At 43.6% G+C, this 24471-nt stretch overlaps 1 protein-coding gene across 1 annotated transcript in view; it reads left to right on the top strand.

Moving 5' to 3' along the window:
* The window catches only part of fat1a (FAT atypical cadherin 1a), a 71187-nt gene that overhangs the window by 17059 nt on the left and 29657 nt on the right, over window positions 1–24471 (top strand). Inside the window, 5 exon segments of the mRNA XM_068727147.1 lie at window positions 11561–11622; window positions 16894–17223; window positions 18141–18357; window positions 19713–19781; window positions 20303–20442. Coding sequence (XP_068583248.1) covers window positions 11561–11622; window positions 16894–17223; window positions 18141–18357; window positions 19713–19781; window positions 20303–20442 — 818 coding nt within the window.

Genomic DNA, 24471 nt, shown 5'->3' with positions numbered 1-24471 from the left:
AACTTGCATTGAGTTTCAGTAAAATGGAAACTTTGAATTTGGCTGCTAGCTTGAGAAAGAAACTTCAAACAACCGCAAGATAGCTATTTACAGTTCAACAAACGTCTAAACGATTAAATATTAAACATATAGCATCTCTAAGCAGGGATCAATTGGCATATCCTCACTGATAGCTACATAAACAGATTTATTTGCCTCGTCTATCGACTATTTAAAAGGTCAGGAATGTGGCAAAGTCACACTGCGTACAGATTTCTGCTGCATTTTCAATTACCTTGCGAGACTTGGGGCTAGGTTTTGAGAGACGCCGTAGTGCAGTGTGCAGAAAAAGCCGCCGCCGCCGCCGCTGTGAGGTTCCTGTTTCCGTTCTCGTGAAAGAGGAAGAGCGGTGTGAACACCGTGTTTTGACCCAGGACAGGAGTGGGTTGAGCCTACGGGGGGTTTCTCCACTCTAACACTCTAAAGTGGGTTCTCATATGGTGCTCTGCAAATGGTGTGATGATTAATATTTCATTGGGCTCTTTTAAAGTTGCAGGAGCCCCGGCTATGTTTAGTTGGAAGTGAAGCTCCATGTACGTTCAGAGGCTCTCTGTAAATGAACAGACACTTTCCTGTTACACTGGACTCAATATTTAAGTGCGATTCCATCGAAGAATGTGTTTCACACGTGTGCATAGAGCCATTAGATTGATCTTTGCCATTTTAAGATTATTAAATAAATCAAGGGCAGTTAGTCATCGTTATACATGACTTTCGTTTCCATAGACACAGTGGCTAAAACGAGACGGTTAAACTCTCTGAAAGTGCCAATTACTGCATTATTCTTTCTTACAAACAGGTGTTTGATCGCCGTGAATGCAAGTGGTCATGAAACTGAAACGAGGAAGGGTCAGTGAGGCAGTTGCTCCGGTCTGTCCTCACTGCTGTGTGTGTGTGGTCCCGTTTCCCAAGGTTGTCCCATCAACAAACTTAAGAGTTATTTTCGTTGGACGCGGCAATGTGGATTTTTCCGACCAAATAAGGATTTGTCTCGTAGCACGCCTCCCCAAAAACGAGCCCGACGGTAATGCTGGGTACTCCCCACTGGACGGGAAAATAAAGCAAAAAAATAAAGGATAAGGGAAAAAAAGGGGAAACCTTAGGCCACATACGTCTGCTGTTTTATCTGCATGCATGACAAGATCGGCTTACACACACGCCGATGAGAGCTGTGGGAGGCTGGAAAGGGAAAGCGGTGTGAAATTGAATATTTATCTTCTGACAAAGCAGTCGTACATAACGCTGGTTAAACATCGTAGGCAGACCTTCAGCTGTGAAGGAAATATCTCTGCAATCATGTGTCTTCCTGATAGTTTGTTGTTTTTTTTGCCCTTCTGTGGACCATAACTGGAAAGGAATGTTTACACTGAAGCAGCCGATCTTGATCTAAATGCCGTCGGTTTTTGGTATTTCTTTTTGCCGAACGAGACTGTATTTTCATTTCTTTTTACCGCTGAAGAAGACATATTCTTTGATTGTGTTGTGTACATTAGTTTTCTTCATCAAGGCCTGCTGTGCTATGTTTCTGGATGTCGGTGAATGCCCAGGGTAATCTTACAGCGCATTACTTATTCAGCAGTCGAAGGTCTTCTCAGCCCACATGTCTGAAACTATTTCCCACTCGTAGGATTACAGAGTTTTTTAAAGCTTAAGTCGAGTCCACTGTGGGCTGGGCCTCTTTACTGCAGAATTGATTCTTTACAAATGTCAGATGAGCTCTGGAAAAAAAACAAAACAGGTTACACAGATGACACTGAAGCATAAAGATATGACCCATTCATGCATATCAAAGCATGTTAAAAGTTTTATCAGCAGGACACCAGAGCCCTCTGTGTCAGGTTCAACAAAGACAAAGAAAACTTTAAATATTAAACCGCTGCTCGGTTGCTGTGATTTTTTTTTTTTTTTTTCTTTGTTTTTAAGATTGCAGCAGAGAGTGGAGGTAGACAGGAAGGGAGGAAAAACAAAAAAAACACGGCGAGGAGAGAAGACGACAGCGACATGTTTAACTAGCCAATGCTCTTACTTCCAAATTGGATTGAATGTCTCGAGGAGATATTACAAATTATATTTAACTTTTATTATCTGGTGTTAAATGAGACGAAAAGAAGCCTGATATCTCTCCACATTATCAACTCAATATGGTGTTCTCGCCGCATATTACAGGTTTTGGAAAATGTTTAAATTTACAACACAGCGAGTCTCTGTAATTACATGTTCTAAAATTGCATTGGAAGCATAGTTCCCTTGGCGTATCTACAAAGCTCTAAAAGGGGTGGGAAAGAGGAAAAGACGTCCAGGCCTGTGTTTTGTGTGTGTGGGTTGTTTTTTTTTGTTGTTTTTTTTGGAAACGTGCATGTGTTCCAAGCTAACTCGCTAGCCTCCTATCACGGGCGTCAGCCTAGCTCAGCTGTGCGAGCGGCCCGTCGAGCTTCAAACACATATGAAGGCTTCGCTCGACGCCTTGGGTGGCGTCGGTTGCCCTTTTTTTTTTTTTTTTTACCCGCACAGACCCGCATCGGCTCGGTAAAGCCCAGGATGAAAGGCTTAGGCCGACTTTATTTCTGCCAAGTAAACAAGTCCCGCTGTTTTGGCTGTTCTCTGACTTCAGATTGTCATTAAAGTGCAAGGCCAGCTCTTCTCTCTCGCAGACACTATTGCAATCCCGACGAGAGCTTTAGAACCTAACCGTTTGATATCGCCTCGCTTTTGAGGGGGATAAGAACAGAGGGGGAGACACAAGGCAGAGCCGGGGGGGGGGTGGTGAAGGGGGGGGGTGGATGGATTGTGCCAGATATGAATTATGTGCTTTAAATCAGCACAAGATCAGTGAATTTGAATAATGATGTTTGGGTCTGAACTTTTAAAAGACGGAACAAGTGCTCGGTTGTCTGATGGCACAGATCTCATCCCACCCACAGACATGACCGCGGTTGCTCCGCGCTCCTAAGCCTCGATCGGACGGCTGCTGAGAACTTGATTCCCTGGGTAAAGACTCACAGGCTTGTCGGGCCGATATGTCATTGTGTCAAATTAGAACGAGGATGATTTGTCCACACGTGCGGCACTCGAGACAGCCGGCCCTGTAGCTGTCTGGTTTTATTCCCCTACAGAAAGGAGTTGTCACAGCACCTGCGCTAGTTCATCTGAGGTTGTTGACACGAGTCGCCCACCTTTTCTGTGGGAGAGCAAGCAGCGTCCGGCACCTGGTGAATCACTCTCTCTCTCTCTCTCTCTCTCTCTCTCTCTCTCTCTCTCTCTCTCTCTCTCTCGCTTCTCTGAAACGCTGTTGCTTTGACTTCCTGGACTTTGGGCGGCGCTCTTATGCCACAGCACGCATGTGTTAGGAAAAGGGCAACCGAGCAGAACATAGTAGTCAGAACACACACACACACACACACACACACACACACACACACACACACACACAGAGCACACACACACAGGAAGTTTTTTTTCATATCTAAGCTAACGAGAGAGAGAGAGAGAGAGAGAGAGAGAGAGAGAGAGAGAGAGAGAGAGAGAGCAAAGATCACTAGGATAACTATCTTATCTTGCTGAATGCTCATTACTCTCCTTCCTGTTGCTTTTTAAGGCTTCTCTAATTATCACGGTGTTGTCCATTGACTTCTCAGAACACGGTGTCATTAGTCTGCGGTGACCTGACATATGAGTGCTCAGAGCACCCAAAAGCCCGTAGAAACCTCCACCCTATAACGACGGCGCCTATCTGTGTTCATCAGCAGACAATGGTGTAGTTCCAGCTGACGAGAGCGCGCCTTGAACAGGAGACGGCTGTCTATAGCTGATTGTGCCTGCCTTCTAATGGCAGACTCCATTCCAGTGGTTAAACCCAAACGACGGATGAAAAATTCTTACAGTCGCATTGAACAATCCCGGGCCCATCCTTTTTCTTTCGCCTGCAGCCACCGACTCAATGTCATCAATTGAAAAGGAGCGCCGTGGGCGACGCTTCGGCGAGCTCGGATACTTTTCGACAGGTTTTATGTGCATTTGTCATCCCCAGGGCTGAATGAAAAGGTAAGGGAGAAAACAGCCACCGGGACCAGAGCTGCGAAGCATCCACTTTTTGTGGCGCTCAAATCAACTTTCAGTAACGCCTCCTCTGTTTGAGGTAGAAAAAACACACATACACACACACACACACACACACACACACACACACACACACACACTGATGTTATCAGTGGTTTGCCGAAGCCCCAACAACCATCAGGGGAAGTGAGATAGGAAATGGATACTTCCAACAACTTCCTGGTGTTTCCGGTAATTGCAGGGGGGCCAAACCATTGTTACGGGTCTCAAGAGATCCTGAGAGGAAAAACGTGGAAATGAGAAATTTCTGATTGTCCTTTTTTTTAAAACTTCAAAGGGTGGTCATGGTGGCTTAGCTGGCTAAGGTTCAGTTTAACCACAGTGTCTTTGAGACACATCCACTGATACGGCATGATATAAAAAAAAAAGAAAAAAAAAGGTGCCATTTAGTGTCCTTTTTGAACAGGGAGCTGAAGACAAGTCCCTCTCTTATTTACTGACATTACTGAAAGAAGAAGAAGTAAACATTCTCAACTTTATAAAAGCATCGCAGGAGAACTTTGATTCATTCAGTGCCAAGCCAAGCCATTATGTGCAGGGTGACCCAAAAGCATGAAAAAAACAACAACACCTGACCCACCTCGCTTATCCTTTCTGTGTAAAATGAAGCCCGGCAACTATGACAACCATTTGTGTCATCAACTCGGATCACGTGACACCTTTTAATAATAAGCCTTTAGAGTTGTTGATTTGCTGGTTTTCTGAAAGGCCTGCGTGGGCTCCCAGTCAAGACAGCATGTTAAAAAGAATCCGTGCAGGTTTTTACTTTGAATGTTTTTGTCTCTTAAAATGCTCCTGCTCAAGGGTTAATGTGGAAGCACACCGACACACCTCTGCTAAATGGACCAGGTCGACCTCGCTGGTGCACATCAGAATGCCTCACTTACTCAAGTGAACAGCACAAAGCTGACAGCTGTGGGCGCAAATGTGTAAACAGCAACACATTGGACCATACAGTGGAAACCGCTTAGAGTGATCAGTTCTACCCGGGTCAAATTGATCACTACAAACGGATGATAATTACATCCGCTTTTTTTTTGTTTGTTTTTTTGTTCCTAATGCAGATTACCAACTCATTGACATTTGTATATTTATTACACGGCAACAAGGTAATAAAATGGACAGCTTCGCTATTTACTGGCTCGCTGCCGAATTATCTGGCCTTTTCTCTCACCAAAGGGCTGCTTTTCTGTTTATTCGCCAGCTCTGTGTCACTTTGGGGCCATTACGTTAAAAAACAAACAAAAAAAGACATTACCAAACCACGAGTGCTTCTGGTGCACATTTGTTTTTTTTTTATTGAGAGAAAAATTACTTTTTCTTTTTTCCTGTCAGGATTTCAATGTAGCCTCAGGTAGCCAGACGTAGAGAGTATCAAGGGAGCAACTTTAAAAAAAGGAAACAAAAATGTAATTAACGTTGGCCTACCGTAGTTTTAAACACGTTGTCATGTATGAAAATGAACACTGTAATCAGACTACTACATAGCTATAAGAGAAGTATTTTGCCAGAGCTTTTTTTGATCCATATCAGTGGTTTCCACTGTATTTGTATTTTGTATTCTGTGTAAAGGCTACTGTAGCCCTCAGGCCCCATCCATTCATGTGGGTGTAGGTGATACCTTGTAGGGACCTGGTCACAGCAGAAGTTGGCCCAGGGGATGCCATTTGTGCTTCTTCTTAAAATATTTGATTCTAAAATGTTGGCTAGTTGGTGAACTGCTGCAGCTGTAACCAGCCAGGAGAACACTAGCGTTAATTAGTCACAATAAGTCTCCAAGCTTCTTTGTAGTTTCTCTAGAATGCAGTTTACTCCCCCGGGGCATTCTGGGGTTTTACATCGTTTCATTCAACAAAGAGTGTTTTTTTTTTTTTTTTCCGAAAAGGCAAGTTAAGCCGTCGAAGCTAACGGGTCAGCCTCGTCTCTTGACGGGACAATAGGTCCTTGCAGTTAATTAAAGAGACGTATTTGTACCATTGACTTTCTGTCTTCAAACCATCCCTCTTTTGTGGGGCAGTTCATACTCCAACAGAGGAGGTTAAATAGAAGTGGACGGTGCAACGCAGCCAATAAGCTCCAATAACATCATCCATTTTGGACTCCCCTGCTCTCCGGCCCCTCAAAGGTCAGCACCGTCGAGACACACTGCCGGATGTGTGGGTCCAAGTCGACCGACGTTAGAGCCGACGTGAACGAAACCACGCAGATTCACGCATGTGTTCACGTTTTTCTTAAACGGGAGTTTGGCATTGATGTGCGAACGCAGACGGCCACAGACATTTGCTGAAGGACTTCAAAGGATGGAAATTGTTCACATGTGATCTTGCTAAGGATCTCATTTTGGATTCACTATCTGTCCCTCCAGAACTCACCAGTTCAACTTCTGACAATTTGATTTCATATCAGCGAGCGTTTGATTGACAGACGGGTCAATAGTTTAATTGGCCTTGCGGATTTTGTTCTCGCAACATGACCACAGCTTTTAAACGCTCATGTGGTTTTTACATGTAAATGTGACAGATGAAAATTAAGAGACCAAAGTGAGATCCGCGAGGTCTACGTAGGCAGAGGAGGGATAGTCATTTAACATGTATAGATATGCAAAAATGTGTATCAAAAACCAAATTTCTCCCACACAGTCTCTTACTGGTGCTGTTATCTGCGATGCCTTGTCTTGAATACCGCACAGATTTCACGTGTGCATATCAGAACGGACATGGGTCGAGACTACCGCTCAATGGTCTCAGGCCTCAGATGCATCCCATCCATTTACTCCCCATAACACTCACTTTCACCGGCGCTGGGGGGAACCTGAATAGCCCCGAGTCTTCCATGACGTGCTTGTGTTTTCAGATTACAAATAAGCCTGGCAGCTGTGAGGTGCTGAGATATCTCAATCCTAATCCAAACAAGGCTTCCCCCCGCTGACTGCCTTTTACTCATTTCCACGTAGACCACATGCATATGGAGTAATGAGCGTTCCTGGACGACAGAACGGGACATTAGTTGGACCACGCTGCCTTTTTTAAAATGGCACGCCGAGTATTCCTTCACAATAAAAGTCAGTAGCTCTTGTTGAGCGGCATTTTGTCGACTCGGGTTATAAAGAAAGCGACAAACAGCTCCTACTTTAATGCACCACTCCCTTCTTAAACTCCCACGGCCCTTTTGGATGTCGGGTCTCCCACAGTTTTCATCTTGAGAGTTAAGATGGCATCATGAGCAGTGAAAGCAGACATTTTTTTTTTCTTCTTCCCTTTGTTGTTTTAGACCCGAGTGGCAGACACTTAACTCAAAATGAAGCCGCGAGTATTGATATAGCTCTCTGGGGTTGGATGTTGGCTTTCAGGATAAGAAATGTTGCAGTGTGTGTTCCTTATTTTCCTCGCGCTAGAGAGAAATAGCGAGCGTTTAGATCGTGAATATTCATCAACAACAATACTGCTATAAAGTCCAGACGGCCGGCACATTCCCGATAGTCTGGAGTTAAAAAGTGTGTCACATGGATACGTGTGTCACTCCAAAGACTGCTAATCACAGCAGTAATTCCCGGGTACGAACCGGCCCAAACAATGTCCTGGACTCCTTCGCTCTCTCCAGGCCTTCATTTTCGGGAGCGCTCAAAAGGACGTGGTCCAGAGTGCCACCGCTGCTCTGCTGTTGTTTTTCTCCCCCCTCTCAAAACAGCACGGCTGTAATTACTGTCGGCCCGGCTCAGCCCACGCCGGAGGATGGCTTTTGTGTGTGTTTGTTGTGACAAAAGGGCTGCGGGTCTGGAAGCGCCGCAGACTCCTTTCTCACCGAGCAATCGTTTCACGGTTCCTTGAGGTAGGGATAGGGAGGCGTGTGTGTGTGTGTGTGTGTGCACCGCTATTGGCCGGCGTCGTGCGACATAAATGGAGCGTTCCTGGTGAGCGTGTCACTTTACGATGAGTGGACAGTGATTGTGGGATGAGTTTAAATAGATTTGGATTTTTGAACGTTTCTATTTTCTTCTGGAAACAAGTTGTTTCCAGAAGTGAGATCAGTGCTTGGATATTAGGAGTGGGCGACAAGTCCCGAGGTCGGAGATCTGGCAGCGAGCTGGCAGCATTTCAAGACAAAAGTGGAGCAAACAAAAGCAGTTTAAGCCACAACACAACACGCATCAAAATAGCTTTACTCATCTCAGTGGATGCTTTTTCTTGGGTTTTTTTTTTGCATTTCAGACGTTTTATTCGACTCCCTGACATCTTTATTCTCCACATCTTGAAGTGGATGCTGGTTTCATGCTCCATCAAAATTCAAAAATACTTCCACTGGAAAAAATATGAAAGAGCAGTAAAATGTTGTTGTGGTTTAAACAGGCCATGCCCCCAAAACCACCAAGCTGACTGTTGTAGGGCTGAAACAGTTAGTGAATTAATCAACATAACAATAATCTGCAACTATTTTGAGAATTGATTAATGGTTTAAAGTCATTTTACCAGAGAAAAATCCAAAGACAGTAGCTAGTTCCAGTTTCTAACATGACGGCAAACTGAACAAACGTCTCATTGGGTTTCAGGACATTTTAGCAATTATCTGGAATTTTACAGACCAAACAATGAATCTGTGGATTGAGAAAATAATCACAAGATTAAGCAATAATGAAAATATACATTATCTGCAGCCTCCGGCTACTCGCTACACCTGTGGAACACACTTCATGCGGTTGAAAAGAGGAACCCGGGACCATATGATTAAAGGCAGATGCTCCCTACATGACGGATTGTCTGGTGCAAGTGAGACGTGCACAACGAACACACCGTTTGGCAGGAAAAGGTTGCCGCCCTGCTGCGAGAAGTTCGGCACCCAGCTGTTGCTGAAAGGCACAAATGCATCTGGAAGGAGTCCCGTATTCATCAAATGCGTTTGATATTTGTGACACTTCGCCAATTGTATCGCGATGGGATTTCAACGGGGGTTTCGTTTGTTTTTGTTTTCACTCCAGCGAGTAACACCGCGGTGAAGGAATCAAATAACTTCTCCCTTTTTTTGTTTATTTTGAATGCTTACCAGTTCACTCTCGTCAAAAATGTCCCCGTCCCTATTTCCAGCTGGCGGTAGCAGTGCTAATTTGTGTCGGGTGGAGAGAAAAAAAAAAGAGAGAGACGGAGAGATTACACCTGAACCAAAACGTACACGGTGGTTTCAACAAGCGCGTGTATCCGTAAGCAAAAGGCGTCCAGCGCTGTGCTGCCGGTGCCATTAACGCATCTTCCGGTGCGCCTGCTGTCGCTTTGAATTGTGTTCGTGAAACGGGACCTCTGTGCAGTCTGTTGCAGAGCTGACACCAAATGTCTATCCGTTGGGATCGCTGTGAAACAGGCATTTTGCGATCGGTTGTGCTTGCCGTTGCAAACAGCGCATCCGTTAACGGTACCTTTGACTCGGCAGCCAATTTTTGCAGAGGAATTATAAATCAGAGACCTAGACTCTTTATTCTGCTCTATAATGCACGCACAAAGAGAGGAGTTACCTAACACGGCACACAGGGGAGCTTAAAAACATTATCATCCATCAGCTGCTGCTCTGCTAAAGCACATGAATAATTAGTCAGCGTGGTCTGTTTTGATGTGGCACAGCAGAACTATTAGCTTTGATGGTGATAATCTCGAGCCCGCTAACTCATGTAACCCACGCTGATCCTCCGCAAACTTCAGGCAACACTGCAAAGAGTGATTCCTGTAGGTGGTATAAATTTACTAAACTTAATTGTGTTGTCAGTGTTGTCACACCTCTTTTATTATATGTTATTATTATGCAGGGTTATTGCCGGGTTTTTTTTTTATCGCAACGTTCGCCCCGTTAAATCACGCGGCGTAAATCAAAAAGGAGCAGATTTAGAAAGCTTTAAAAGTAGGTTTCATTCATTTTATATATGCCTATTTACAAAACAAATAAAAATGAATAACATGACGAACAGTTGGGTTCTCAAGTTCCGGGGGGTGCATTAATATGTAGCCGCGTTAGGTAAGCACAGCCAAAAGAATTGCACTGATAGGAAGGGTATTTTTTATTTTTTTGCCAGCCGAATATCAGTAGACCTCTATCTTTGCAGCTCGCTGTGAAGATTAAATAAAGCCTAAGAAGGAAGGGATATAAAAAAAAAAGAAAGGGGGGGGGAGAGCAAAAGTGCCTCGCTCATGCGCCTCAATTGCAGTGCTGAGGGAGGGATATTTCAGGACCTGTAAGTTGTGGCCTGCTATTCTCGTTGCAGGCATATGTGCCATTGATGGCTTTGGGTTTCGGAAATGCTTTGCTTTATGCTAATCAGACGCACTGTGGCAAGCAGAAAGCTCTGGTGCGGTTGGAGTTGGCATGTCTACTCTGCACTCAAAGTCTCTGCAAAAGTTGCAATTAAACCGGTAGTGAGAACAGCGCGCCGCTTAGAACGCAGCCATGTAGCAATACCCCCCCCCCCCCTTCTTCTTTTTATTTTCTTCCCTTGTTTGCGAATTTGATTTAAAATCGGATTAGCTCAGGAACTCAAGACTCAAAACTTGTTTTATTTTGACTTTGGTCAAACCGTGGCTTAACAGAGTCCCTTCTGTGTGATTCACCGTGGAACATAAATCCTGCCACTTAAAATGAACGCTAGAACCCTTGAAACCCTTCAACTAGCTGCAGGATCTCTTCTGAAGGTTCCTTTGCTTCCGTTTCAAAGGGTGCTCTGGACCGGGGGCCGACGTCTGACTGGCTCTCTGTTTACTCAGCTTGTGGAGGAATTAAAAGCAGCGTGTCTTTGCCATGCTGGTCACTATTCGCAGACCTTTGTGATATTCCACATATGCGAGGCAGTGTGGTGGGATGTCTGGCATACAGGGAGAGCGCTCCTCTATACGCAAACTCTTAACTTGTGGGTGACTGATGAGATAAGCAGCAGGACTCACACTAGGTCACCCAGCAATGAGTGGAAGAATTCTTAATCAAATGTTTCTATGTTTCTATTTATTAAAGTGTCTCTTTGGCTTCAACCTGATTACCTGATCTATAAATGCATTTAGTCCATCATACAACCTACTGATACTGGATATTTAATGCAGATATCGATTCAAAACATCCAATGTATCAACAAACAATACATAGAGCAATTTCACATTTCTGACACGGATTCCTAAAATGTTGTTATTGAAGAATTATAACCAATATTTGTGCAGAGTGGGACATTTCAGTGCTCAAACACGTCTTTTTCAGTGACATTTAGTTTGTGATTTCATGACTGCTTTATCATGTAAACAATATATATATATATATATATATATATATATATATATATATATATATGTATGTATGAAACAACAGAAAGTGATGCACTTGGTTGTTCTATGTAATTCATTCCATATCCGTTAATATTCACACTATCATTGATTGTCTTTGACAGGTCTGGTTACAACCACTTCAAGAAAACTGGACAGGGAGCAACAAGATGAGCACATTCTCGAGGTAAGCTCTTCATTTTGTCGATTTTCAACTCAGTGTCAGCCTCTCTTTATGTGTGTGAAAATGAATTCGTAAAATGATAACTAGAGACCTTAAAACAAAGAAAAGAGGTCCAAAGGCTTCGGCATTTCCGGCCTACTTTGGCTGAGTGCCACAGGTTGCCAACAAAGACGAGTCTTCTTGTGCATGCAAAGGTCCCTTTTTGGAATAATTTCACCTTGTGCCTGATTCTCCGGATGGGGTCGGAAGGAGAGGTGGGAGGCGCGTGGGAGATCCCGGTGACTGCTCCTTTGTTCTTTCCCACTGTTCCGTCTCGTGGACGGAGCAAGCCGGGACAGGAAACTGTTGTCAGACCAACGGGGCCGATGTCTAAACTTGTGGGTTTTAATTGAGCGGGGCTGCGTTTATCTCCCGATGCCTCGCTCCCTCTTTCTCAACCGCAGCGCCGGGGCTGATAATAGCCGTTTTAATTGTGTTTCCGGTGCTGACAGGCAGCAGATTGGACTCCATTTAATTATTGCTAGAAGTTACACATTTCAGTGATCACTGGGTGACGGTTAATGCTGCTGCATCTGGTGCCAGAGCAGTGTTGTATTTCATACATTTACATCGCACTGCACTAATTGCGTGACGGGACTGAGAGTAGATGATAGGGATGAAAGCGGGGAACAAGGGAAGACTGTGTCACTTTAAGGGAATTAATTAAATCAAATAGTAAGGTTGTTGGAAATATAAGCAACAGAATGTAATATGTCGAAAAACTATTTTGTACTTTTGGGAGTCAGGAAAAGGTTCCCATAAAAACCCAAAGCTCCTCCATCCAGCGGTTTGCTCTGGACGTAGAATTGCTACTTCCAACATGTGGTAATTGGTGTCTGATTCAAAGTCTTTGTGTCTGTAAAAAAATAAATAAATAAAGACGCAAATTCCCACCTAAGCTAAGTTAAGCTAAACTGAGTTCATGGCTTTTGTTCATTTGTCCCATTTGACAAAAATGCCTCCAGACAGATATTTTTAATAACCACATTAAAACACTTAGCTCAAACTGTGGTCGACTTTAATGCGGCGCCAAATTCCACTCGCCTATTCTCTTCATGCTAATGCTCCTGCCATTCTTTGTCGTGTTTATTCCTCAAAACTTACAATGATATCAGATACTGTAATTGCGGCGCACAAAGGACCAACGTTTTTCTCAGAAAATGAAATAATGAAAGGTCTCTCTTGCACATTTCCTATTTAATCTGAATGTGAATTGGAGGGATAATTTAAAGCTAGTAACTTATGACCTAAATACTTAGGAAGTGGCTGAGTGAACACTGCCTTTGAAAGAGCTGTGTAACCATGGCAACTTAAGAAGTTTGTGCGCGCTGGTCACTCGTTATTGGGGATCCAGCAGGAAGCTCTTTATTGGGCCAAACATTCATGGAGCTGCTCAGACCCCTAAACCCTACAATTTACCCCCTCCACACACACACACACACACACACACACACACACACCCCTCAGTGTATCCTCAGGGCAGCTAATCGACGGATAATCATGACTCAGAGGAATATAGATGTGTGCGCGCATGCCTTTTGTGTGCGAACTGGGTGCTGGCAGAACAAACCAGGTTTGAACTCCTAACCAGAGGCTGAAGTTTTTGTGCGAGCTCGTCGTAGGAGAAGAAACGAAACATGTGGGGCCGTGTGGAACATGTGGAGCAATTAGGGCGGGGGCTGTGTCAGCATTGTTTGCACCAAATGCCAAGAGGAGGTGGAGGGATAACAGGGGGGGCCTTCAGCTTTTATGATGAGAAGGATGGGGGTTGGTAGTCGTTGTGTGTGTGAAAGAGAGAGAGAGAGAGAGAGAGAGAGAGAGAGAGAGAGAGAGAGAGAGAGAGAGAGAGAGAGAGAGAGAGAGAGCGCTAAAGGCAGAAAGGCAGTGGGGGAGTTTGAGGAAAGGCAACGCTGCTCCTGTTGGTGTAAGTGTGGGCTCTGGCAGCTGGATGATAGGCCTCCGTCCCAGGAAGGAGGGGGGGGGGGGGGGGGTGGGTTGGTAAATAGCAAAAGTGGGACATGCCAGGACATGCTTAGGATTCAGGGATTTAGCACTGAGAACATTATAATGGAAAAACCAGAGGTTGAATGGGCTGTTCACATCTGTTGTCTGGAGCCTATCCCAGCATGCAGTTGGACGCAGACGCAGTGTACCTGGCCAGGTTGCGAGTCGGGCCTGTTTGAGAAGGATATTAGATCCTACTCGGTCTGTTTTTATGATTAATCATTAATCTCTAAATACTAATAAAACGTGCTTCATAACGAGGCCAACCAGCACTCCAGAACTCAGACGTACTCGTTAAAAATGCTGCCAGAGATCGGCCAGGTAGAAGTAAACTATGGTAGGAACTAAAACTCCCCTGTGAGCCTTTCTGTTTGGGTTTTCCACCGTATCGGAACACTTTTATTTCAACTCTTTTTCCAACCTCTAAAGGTTGTTGGTGCCCATGGGGAAAGGTCCTGCAGTGGAAACATCCTAGGAGTCTGAATATTGTAACAAGGAGATTTAGTCCTCTTCTCTGTGGAACTTCAGCTTCTCCTCAATATTATAGTCGAGTGCGATATACACTTTTTTATAGTAACTCTATTACAAAACCCTGCACCGTTTTGTCTTGATTCCCGGGTTATTTTAATGAGCATTGAATGCAGTAAAAAAACAACATATGGTCAGTCAGAAAAAAAACTGTTTCTCAGTAGATCAGAACACAGTGGATCGGCTCTGATGCAACGAGACACGCTCCCTCTGGTGCAACTTCTCTGTCTTTTGTGTGGTTTGCCTAATTATCAAACAAAGGCGTTTGATGAACATTTTTCCCAAAGACAGATGCGTGGTGACAAATGGTGCGCGCGCACACACAGTTGCACACATAGCAGCTTTATGATGTTCCGTGCTGGCGCATTTGGACCAGGCCTCCCTCCATAAACAGAGTGCCTTTTCAAGGTTTATTTGATCTAATCAGGGAGAGGAGGCACTGTACCGTCGTGTGTAAAAGCTCACGTGATCTAAATGTTCATTACGCGGCGCAGGATGGGCACCATGTCCAACATAACGCATCCTCCTCCCTGAGAGAGACACGCACGCTTAGGTTTCTCGTCATCCCGTCTAATTCATTCTGCTCATGTGAATAGCCGCGGACACTGCGAGGGGAAAAAACCCCCAAAAAAACGAAAAACACATTACTTTAGTAATTGGAACGGTAGCAGCAAATGGTGCGCGCCCAGGCCCTGGACTCCTCGCGGTTCTCACCGACAGCACTTAGCAGATGGTTTCAAATGACTGTGACATTTGTCCTGCCCTTCAACAGTATTTTGCAGCTCGAAGGCGGGAAATGCTCCCATCTCTGCCAAGCGCTCCGACGCGCAAACCCTTGAGCCCATTTTCGCCGAGACTAGATGAAAATCGTGTTTGTTTAGGTCAGCCCCGCGGCCCTCTTTTGCTTTTGATTAAAGTCCTCAAACTGTGCACTCAAATGTCCGAAGACACGTCGGGAGTGTTGAATCGAAACACGCTCTACGAAAAGTGAGCCTGCCGCCTCGGATGTCATGACTCAAATTAAGGCCTCATTAATGATTCAGTTGCGCGACACCGTCTTCTACACTAAGTACTTCTGGGGTTTAAAAAAGCCCCCCCGGCCTCTAGTAGAGAGCAGTAAGTCTTAATGTTTATTAGCAGTGCAAAATCTTTGTTTGCAAGTTTGACACGCAGCGGAGGAGTCAGTGCAGCTGGTGCTATCACAGCGAAGAGGTGCAGCTAATTCAAAATAATTATCTCTGGTGGGGTTGTTCGTGTAGCAGCCGTACAAGCTCCTGTTATCGTGATCACAGGCGAGAAGCGTTGGAGATTGGGATCGTTTTTAGTTCACCGTTACAGCCTCCAGATTAGACAAATCATGTTTACCCGAATACACCGACCCTAGCTATTGACTCACCGGGGGCAAAAGTGGATCCAGTTTAATTTGAGAAAATGAGAAGAAAACGTCTCTCCTGCTCATTTAAACGGGCTCTTTTACATTATTTAACTTCCAAAGTGATCTGTTAATTACGCCACCATGCAAATAACACCTGATATTTGTTATTATGCCCCGACATACCTCCAAATTGGTGCTTGTGCCTTTATGCATAAAACGAGATTTAATCAGGCTGAAATTGGGGCTCACGACAGGGGTTCACTTGCCCGGTCAGTCAAGTGGGTCAGAAATGTACTGGCCCAAAGTCAATTTCTACTAAGAGTCTAGGTCTCTTCTCTTTTTTTTTTTTTTTTTTTTTAGTAAATGAATCAGAACAGGACTCGGTGTGTCATAGATGCAAAGCAACAAGTAATCTTGCACATCGAAAATGTTACCGCTTGCCTTCAAGCCAATTGCTAGCTTTAGAATCCCAACATGGCATTTTGTCCTTCCTATTATCATTCCTCATGCTGAGCCCTTCCAGGGTCTGAAAGCCCCAGTAGTGTCATGCTGCTCCTTACATTCAACCAGACAAAGTGGTTTGAACCAAATAACAACCATCCAACCAAGGTGACCAAAATTGCTGCTATTTAAGTCTCGTAGCCGTGATGAAAATAGAAAAAGAACAAGATAAAATCCAGCAAGTCTTGTAGTTTCTTGCTGTAGAATTTTGCCTTACAAGACTCAGAGATTAGTAGTTGTAGTTCTGAAAAGTTCTGAAAGTTCTTCTTACATCAAGACACTTTCAGTCAGGGGACCAGCATACTCTATGAAGTACTTTTGATCTGCCTCATTCAGTCATTATAGTGTGGAGATTAGTTTGTTAGGTAACAGCCTGTTACTGATGTATGTTTGTGTTTTTAAAGATCGTGTAATAGAAATGATCCCCTGCCAGCAAATCTCAGAAGGAGTTGCCTTCAAGTTTAGTTGCTGGTTAAGTTGCTGAGAAAGAAGTGGAATGAAAGCATGATGAAGGGAAAACGCATGCTTTCCTTTTCCTTTGATTCATTTTACTTCATCATGACTTTCAAATGCAGCCTTCTTAATCTTGATAGTTTCACATAACGCTCAATGCATTTGCTAGAATTATTAACCTTATTTTAGATTTTAACTATTAAAGGAATTCAGGTTTTTACTGTATCGATGTAAATAAAACAAAAGGGGCATTAGAGAAATTGAATGTGACTCAAAGTTCCCTGCATCTGATAATATTTGCTTTTCGTCTTTTCAGTCTCCACCCTTTGAGTCCATGAACTTCTTGTTCTGATGTTTGTACTCTTTCTTCTCAGATCACAGTCACCGATCACGGCGTTCCTGCCAAATCCACAACCGTCCGCGTCATCGTGCGAGTCCTCGACGAGAACGACAACCGGCCGTTGTTCCTGGAGAAGATCTACAAGATCAAGCTCCCGGAGCGGGAGAGGCCCGAGAAAGAGCGAGCCACGAAGAGGGACCCGGTGTACCGGGTCATCGCATCGGACCGGGACGAAGGAGCCAATGCCGAGATCTCCTACAGCATCGAGGAGGGAGATGAAAACGGAAAGTTCTTCATCGAGCCAAAAACCGGGCTGGTGTCTTCAAAGAAGTTCTCCTCTGCGGGAGAATACGACATACTTACAGTGAGTATCTAATCCCAGCGCTTCACCCTGTCCTCAGCCTGATGGTCTCCTAGTGAGCAGTAAATGTTTACAACAGATGCTTGTTTGTTGTTTTACTGTTGTGTTCTCCACAGTTTTTTGTGTTTAAAAATGCAGTACAAAAGTCTCTGTAAAGGAGATTAAAAGATAATTGGTCCACTCACATTGTGTTGGTCCACAAGTGTAGGAGGCAATTAGTTGCAAAAAGCATCTACTTTAAAGTTTAGGAAGCATGTTCTAAAACACCAGTCCACACTCTCCAATTAGGATGCCATTGTTAAAAAGAGGTACCATTTTTTTTCCCTGTGTTACTATGATCTTATTACTGTAGTGCCTTTGCCTATGTTGTGTGAAAAACCTATTTTTTTAAAATATGGATCTGTCAGTCTTCCACCTGGGAGACAAAAAGCAAGAATTCACCTCCAGTTCGGTCATCACAGTTGGCTGTGAGAACTACCGAGGTGATACTATGTCCCCACATCCAAAGTTGTGTCTCCTACTGCAAGACGACACTGGCCACCACAGTTTGCAGTAATTGAAGTCCACACAAAAGGCCGAATCACAAAAGGAAACCACACAAAAAGGTGTATTGTTATTCAAAATGCACCGCTTTCCTGTCGTTTGGACAGCTCAGAGGACAGAAAAGCTCAAACGATTGAAACAGAACCTGTTCTGTGGATTTGTGCCATAAACAAGGCGGTTCTACTTAATGTAATATGGTTTATCCACATATTTTATCAGCAAGCCTTAACTTACTACAAGCTTACAATCTACAATACCAAACTTTTCTGTATATCTGCTTCTGTAGCGTTTCAGGTGGAGGATCCACTAGAGAGAATTTGCAACCTACTGTTGCATAACACTGTGTAACACCTTTCATTCTCTGCCTCGCTCTCAAGATTAAAGCCGTGGACAATGGACGTCCTCAGAAATCCTCCACTTGTCGTCTGCATATCGAGTGGATTCCCAAACCAGAACTGCCGGCCGATGCAGCTCCCCTGCTCTTCGAGGAGTCCCCCATCACCTTTTCTGTGATGGAAAGCGACCCTGTGGCGCACATGGTGGGGGTCATCGCCACAGAATCCTCTGATGTCCCTGTGTGGTTCGAAATCACAGGTATTGCACAGTCAAATGCATCTCTTTCATTGTGTGTGTGTGTGTGTGTGTGTGTGTGTGTGTGTGTGTGTGTGTGTGTGTGTGTGTGTGCATGCATACTGTGAAAATGCTCCATGTCATAGAAATATATTGTACGTAGAAAATCTCTTTTTTAGGACTAACATAGTGTTTTGTGTGTGATATATCTGGGAATAATATGAAAAATGGATTAAAAAGCAGCAATTTTTTCGCTAATGATAATGGTGGAAATCTGACTTCCTTAGCCATGTTAGCGGCCTTCCAGGCCAAAATGCAGTCACTACATATTTGGTCCAAATACGATTTTTGGCATATGTATAATAATACATATCATGAGAAATAATCATGAGAAATTATTATTCTATAGAAATGCAACATTTTTGTGAAAACAACAAATAACAACTTGACAGCTAGCTAAAAGCAGGAGAGCAATATAAAGCGTAAGCTAGCAGGGGCAATAGCCTCAGTTAGCCTAAGCTAAAGCTAAAACTAAATTTACTAAATGTTTCCCTGGCTGTATTCTGTTATTGAAAATATCCATTTTGATGAACCAACATCGTGGTTCAGTTCAGTTTGTTATTCCACATAACTTGGCTGTAGATGAATCCAGTAATGATGCAAAATGAAGCTAAACTCCTGCTAAGTTAGCTTAGCATTTGCTTTTGACTCTGGTGGATTTATTGTGGTTAAACTGCTTTTAAATCACATATTTGAAAAGAGATATTAATGATAAACTGACCATTTACAGAGTGTAGTACTCACATTTGTAGTGCTTATGTAGGTTTTTTGGCAGTTACTGTATGTCAGATCTTTATAAGCCTAAACAGGCATGAAATTAAGCGAGGATCAGTTCTAGTTGTTGAGCAGTTTGATAGCCATCTTCAAAACTTGAATTCAATTTTTCTCAATTTCACTGTTTCCATATTACTGAGTGTTGCCTTTAAGAGCAGGTTAGATACCAGAATTGTATCATAAATTAATAACTCAAACAATAAATATTGGGACTTTTTCTAGCTTCTGTGGGTGAGCCAACTGAGATGCTGCATATTTCCTTACAGTTTTAGTTGGCAACTCTGTTTATAAGAGCTAAAACTTAACTTGTCCTATCTTAAATGTGTGTGTTTTTTTTTACTTCTGATAGGCACTGTATGCATGAGAAGACTTAAATTGACTGCTTTGAAAAATGCTTGCCTCTTCTTCCCCTCCTCCCAACCTGTCCTCCCTCTAATCAATGTCTGACTGACACGTCTCTCTTTTCTTCTCTTCTCTCTTTCCTCGCTCGACTTTTCGCTTCCCTCTTTTCTCTGGAATGTTCTGTGTGGTTGGATTTTTGCAAGACGGCATAGAGGATTCTGAGATGTTTTACATCCTTCAGATGGCTTGTGACTACAACTGTACAGCAGAAGGTAGCTGCTGGGATCTCCTTATAGGCTGTGCCGTGTTTTTAGGAGACCATCATGCACTGTGGTTGAATTGTGTTGTGCAGCTGGATTGATGTTGTGCCACATCTCCCCCCCCTAAACCTGTGACCTGATTAAGATAGAAAACCTCCTCTCCTCACCATGTGTGATTCTACACCTACTGTTGTGTGGTTGAGCATAATTTTATTCAGTATAAGGACGTGCTGTCCTTTTTAAACATTCATCACGTTTATGTATCCATCCTGTGGTTGTTGCATGAAATAGCTATCATGTGAATGACTTTTAGATAAACAACAAATCTGTACTGATAGGTAATGATATCAGTGTATTCATTCTCATCTTCGACATCAGCACAGCAGAAAATTGATGTTTGTATGCCCACCCCAGCGCCTCCCATTCCGTGTTTGTGTAACCTTGCTACATGCACACAACCAAGAGACGAGCTGTCACTAATCTTTTGTCCTTCACTGTTGTTTGTACCAAAAAAAAAAAAAATTATTCCACAGGTGGTAATTATGACAGCCGCTTTGACGTGGGCAAGGCCAGTGGAACCTTGATTGTAGCACGGCCCCTGGATGCCGAGCAGAAATCAAATTACAACCTGACGGTGGAAGCCACAGATGGGACACGAACTGTCAGCACCCAGGTAATTGAAACACTAATGAAACGGTTGGAAGCTGATGAGGCAGTTGTCATGGTTCTGTTTTTCCCATGTGAGAAACGGGAGGAGGAAAGAGACCGGTTCGAAAGCGCCGGCCAAACCGTCCCGATCGTCGTGAAATGTTTATGTTGCGACGCTATCATTGCTCTCAGCTGACAGTTTATAGGTTTGAGTTTCGTTACTTCTCGACATGACACGACTTCTAACTGTGTAATGGAGCCCGGGGGAAGGAAATGGAGAGAAAACACAAAAAATATGGGATTTTATATATATATGGGAGAAATCTTCTTATATTATCTGGTGCTGCCTGTGGGGTTCAATTGTGTTTTACCACTAGATTTACTCATGCCATTATCAGCTCACTAGATAGGAAGAAAGAAAGAAAAGAAAAACATACAAAAAATACTTAGGGAAGACTCTTTTGTTGAATAAGTTTTCAACACCACGATACGGGTAGATTGTGCTCCTCCTCCGCTGTTTTTTACCATCTGAGTTGAGCTCCTGGAATCTTCCATTGTCTCATTCATGACGCTGAGCTGCTGCGACGATGGTGCCGTCTAGCCAGAGTGGGGTTTTTTTCTTCATTTTTTATATACATTCTTGAGCCCCTTCCACTCCTCCCTCGGCTGTGTCTCTCTCTCTCTCTGAACCTGTAAACCTTCCTTTTGTCTTCTCGGAGAGGAACAGATCGCATTGGTCTCATCTGAACGGGCTCTAAATAACTATAACCTTTTTACACACACACACACACACACACACACACACACACACACACACACACACACACACACACACACACACACACAAGTATGCTTGTGCTACAGTGAGAAACTGCAATATCAACTGGAAAGATGCTTTCATGCAGAAGAAGAAAAGCATTAGGTACTGAACCATAAGACCCTGTGTGAACCAATTTGATGAAAGATGAAACTAAAAGTTGCTTCCAAAAAAAAAAAAAAAAAACTTTCAAAGCAGTTGCATACTTGCATTTTCATACATTAATATGCTAATTTAATCCTTCTTGCATATATCTTGCTCCCCAGCTGATACCGGAGCTGAAACGCCACCATAAAAGCTTTTAAGCATGCGCGTTGTCTTTAGTTTTTGTTCAGATGGTCATGCCTTGTCCATGAGATTTTGAAGGTTTTTACGTGGTAGTTTGGGTCATATGGGATGGTGGCATTCAAAATGTTTTGTCCTTTGTCCTCAAAGGGGGGGGGGGGGGGGGGGGGGGGGGGGGGGGCTTCAGAGAACTGTAGCTGGAAAAGAATCCATTTGTTGTCACTCCGTATGAATAAAGCCTTTCATCATCTGGCTGCTGTGCTCCACTGAGCCTTGGATGAAGCGCCGCCTTTACTGGCATTTTGCAGCTCATCCGAGGAGGCAGCGCGTCCTTTAGTTTAGTTCAGAACCTTAAAAACAGTTTTCTCAGCCATAGTTTTCTCTGCTCACGGAAGCACTTTCTTAAGAGACACTTATCGGAAAGCCTCTTACCAACACTGGCACACACTGACATTTGAAGTCCAATTAATCACATTCAAAGGATAACCTATTCAAAAGGTCTAATTCTCAGTAGAGCCCGACCAATACAGTGGGTTTTTTTGGGGCCTATTCTGATATCTAGGGAGTTAAAAATAGTCCATATTGACACATCCGCCGATATTCACAAAAAGCACTGAAATGGTTTCTAATTTCCACTGTGAAGTGAAAGCAGTGCTCTGTTATTTGAACGTGAATGTGCAATAAGAATATTTGGTCCCTTAAATAAATACATCTTGATGAATAACTGTGATCTCAATATTGATCAAACATAATTTTGGTTATCATTTTGGTCATACTCGTAATCAATATCCTGAAGATCATAATCCGTCTCCAAAACTATCATATCATACTTAACACACACATGGAAGCAGTGATTGATGATCAACAGTTTCCATCTCCACCAGCATCACAGCTCCATTGAACAGTCAAGGCAAGAAATGGGTCAAAGAATAATCACTGGTTCAGTATATCAGAGGAGGTTTTGCACTGTCTGCACATTTTAGAGGTGCATATTTTTGAATACATTAGTAGAGCTGTGTGTGATAGGCTCTCCTGTATGAGCGCTGGTGTGTAATCTTACGTTCACGCTGCAGACAAGAGCGGCCCGAATATGATTTTGTCATACAGCACAAAAAAAATCACATGGAGTCTGAATCTTTTCAATTCTGATATGGGCCGCTTTCATCCGTGGTCCTGAGTCAGATACAGGTCAGATTTTTTTAATTTTTTTTTTGCAATGCGACCTCATTCTGAACAGTCGTGTTGGAATCCTTACAACTCTTACGTCACTCTAGATCTTGTGGAGAGATGAAGCTAAAAAAGAAGCCCTTGACATCTTGGAATTTGGGATGAAATCTGTTTGAGTGAAGCTCCCTGCAGACGTAGCAGCCACTGCCCCCGCAGAGTGAACGCAGCCTCAGTCCCGCACACCCGGCTGCCCGCTGTAGGTCAGCTGTTTTCCTTAGAGGGAACGGATTTACTGAATTTGTATGCTCCATAAACCACACTTGCGATGTGATTGAGGCCAGTTGCCTGGGACATGCTGAGAGCCTAATAGGTGACTGAAAAAGGCATGCAGTATTATCAGAGACCCCAAAACTTGTGGCGGCCTTCATGCCTTTTGTTGTTTTGAAAATGAGGTGAGAAAGAAGCCCGTGTCCTAGCAGTATCTCCGCCTCATGTTTGATAGATCACATTCAGTGCCAGCCGGTTGACTTGCACATATTTGTGGGAGAGCCTTGAACGTCCTGAGGGATTCAGTGTGCCGAGTGCTTCATGTTTCAGGAAAGCCTTCTGAGTGTTTTGGCTACTAACTTGTTTATCCGATAACATTGTTCGGCATTGACAGTATTTGCTCTGCCTGCGGGGGTTTTAACAGAAACTGAAAAATGCGCCTCTCGCTGGAACGTTCGTAAGTGTGAAACCAACAGGGGCTATGGCTTTGAAAACGTGTGTCAGACCGCACTGAAATGTTTTAATCTTCTTTTCGAGTCATGGAATATTAACCCCTTAATTAATCCACTTGATTGTATAGAATTGGGATTAACCACTGCACACTCGAAAATATCTTCTAATATAACATCTACGTCTTTTATCACATAAAAAAATAGATGTTGAGAGTTGTTGTTTTTTTTTTTTGTCACTGTGCTCGCAACATCAAATGAATCCGAGAAGAGATCATTTCAAAATCATTAGCAAAACGAGTTGAACGTGAATTTGTCGACAGCGTGTTGTCTTTTTAACAAGTCACACAAGAGTTTCACTGCAAATTAGATCTACCCGATCACACACATGCGCTGCACCTCGTGAAAGCTCAAAGTTAGACTTATCTATTCCTAAAATCAAAGTCATGTGGAAGCTGTGCAGCCAGACGGGCTGGCCTATTTTCTCTCTCCTTGGAATGTTTTTTCTTCTTTTCTTTTTTTCAGCTATTTTGTTCCCTCTCTCTCCTCGTATCCCTCCTTGTCTTTCTTTCTGATTTCCAGTTTTTGCTCCACATTCATTGGCCAGGCACGCAGGGTCGATGATTGCTCTCGTTTGGGTCGAATAAAAGGCAAACAAGAGCACTGGACCCGGTGTGGGTAGTGGGCTGTGTTAATCCTGTTTTGGGAACACGTCGGGAGTGCTCGGTGCCAGTGCCCTGCCTTTGCCCAGAACCTGCCACCTGGCAGGGGGTCTTCCTCTCCTCCGCATGGCACAGGAGGACAATGAGCGCAATGAGAGCCCCCATGTGTCCTTTTCTGGATACAGAAAACACAAAAGGTGTTTTCGTTATTTAGAGGGCTCTGTTTTCTTTGTGATCTCTTAAGCAGGCTTTTGTTTTTTGAATATCTATCTATTGTTTTCTTTTTTTAAAAGAACTGAAGATTAAAAAGTAACGTTAAAATCCGCCGTGCCTCGGACTCCAGCGGTGATATCAGCATGACGCTCGTGGTCTGTGGGAGGTCTCTGAGAAACAGTCGGCCTTTCTGT

Source organism: Cebidichthys violaceus, unplaced genomic scaffold (genome assembly GCF_023349555.1).
Source record: "Cebidichthys violaceus isolate CVI_PGR_0920_01 unplaced genomic scaffold, fCebVio1.0.p SCAF_4, whole genome shotgun sequence".
NCBI lineage: Eukaryota > Metazoa > Chordata > Actinopteri > Perciformes > Stichaeidae > Cebidichthys > Cebidichthys violaceus.
Note: the sequence above shows the minus strand (reverse complement) of the source record. Positions and strands in the feature narration are given on the sequence as shown.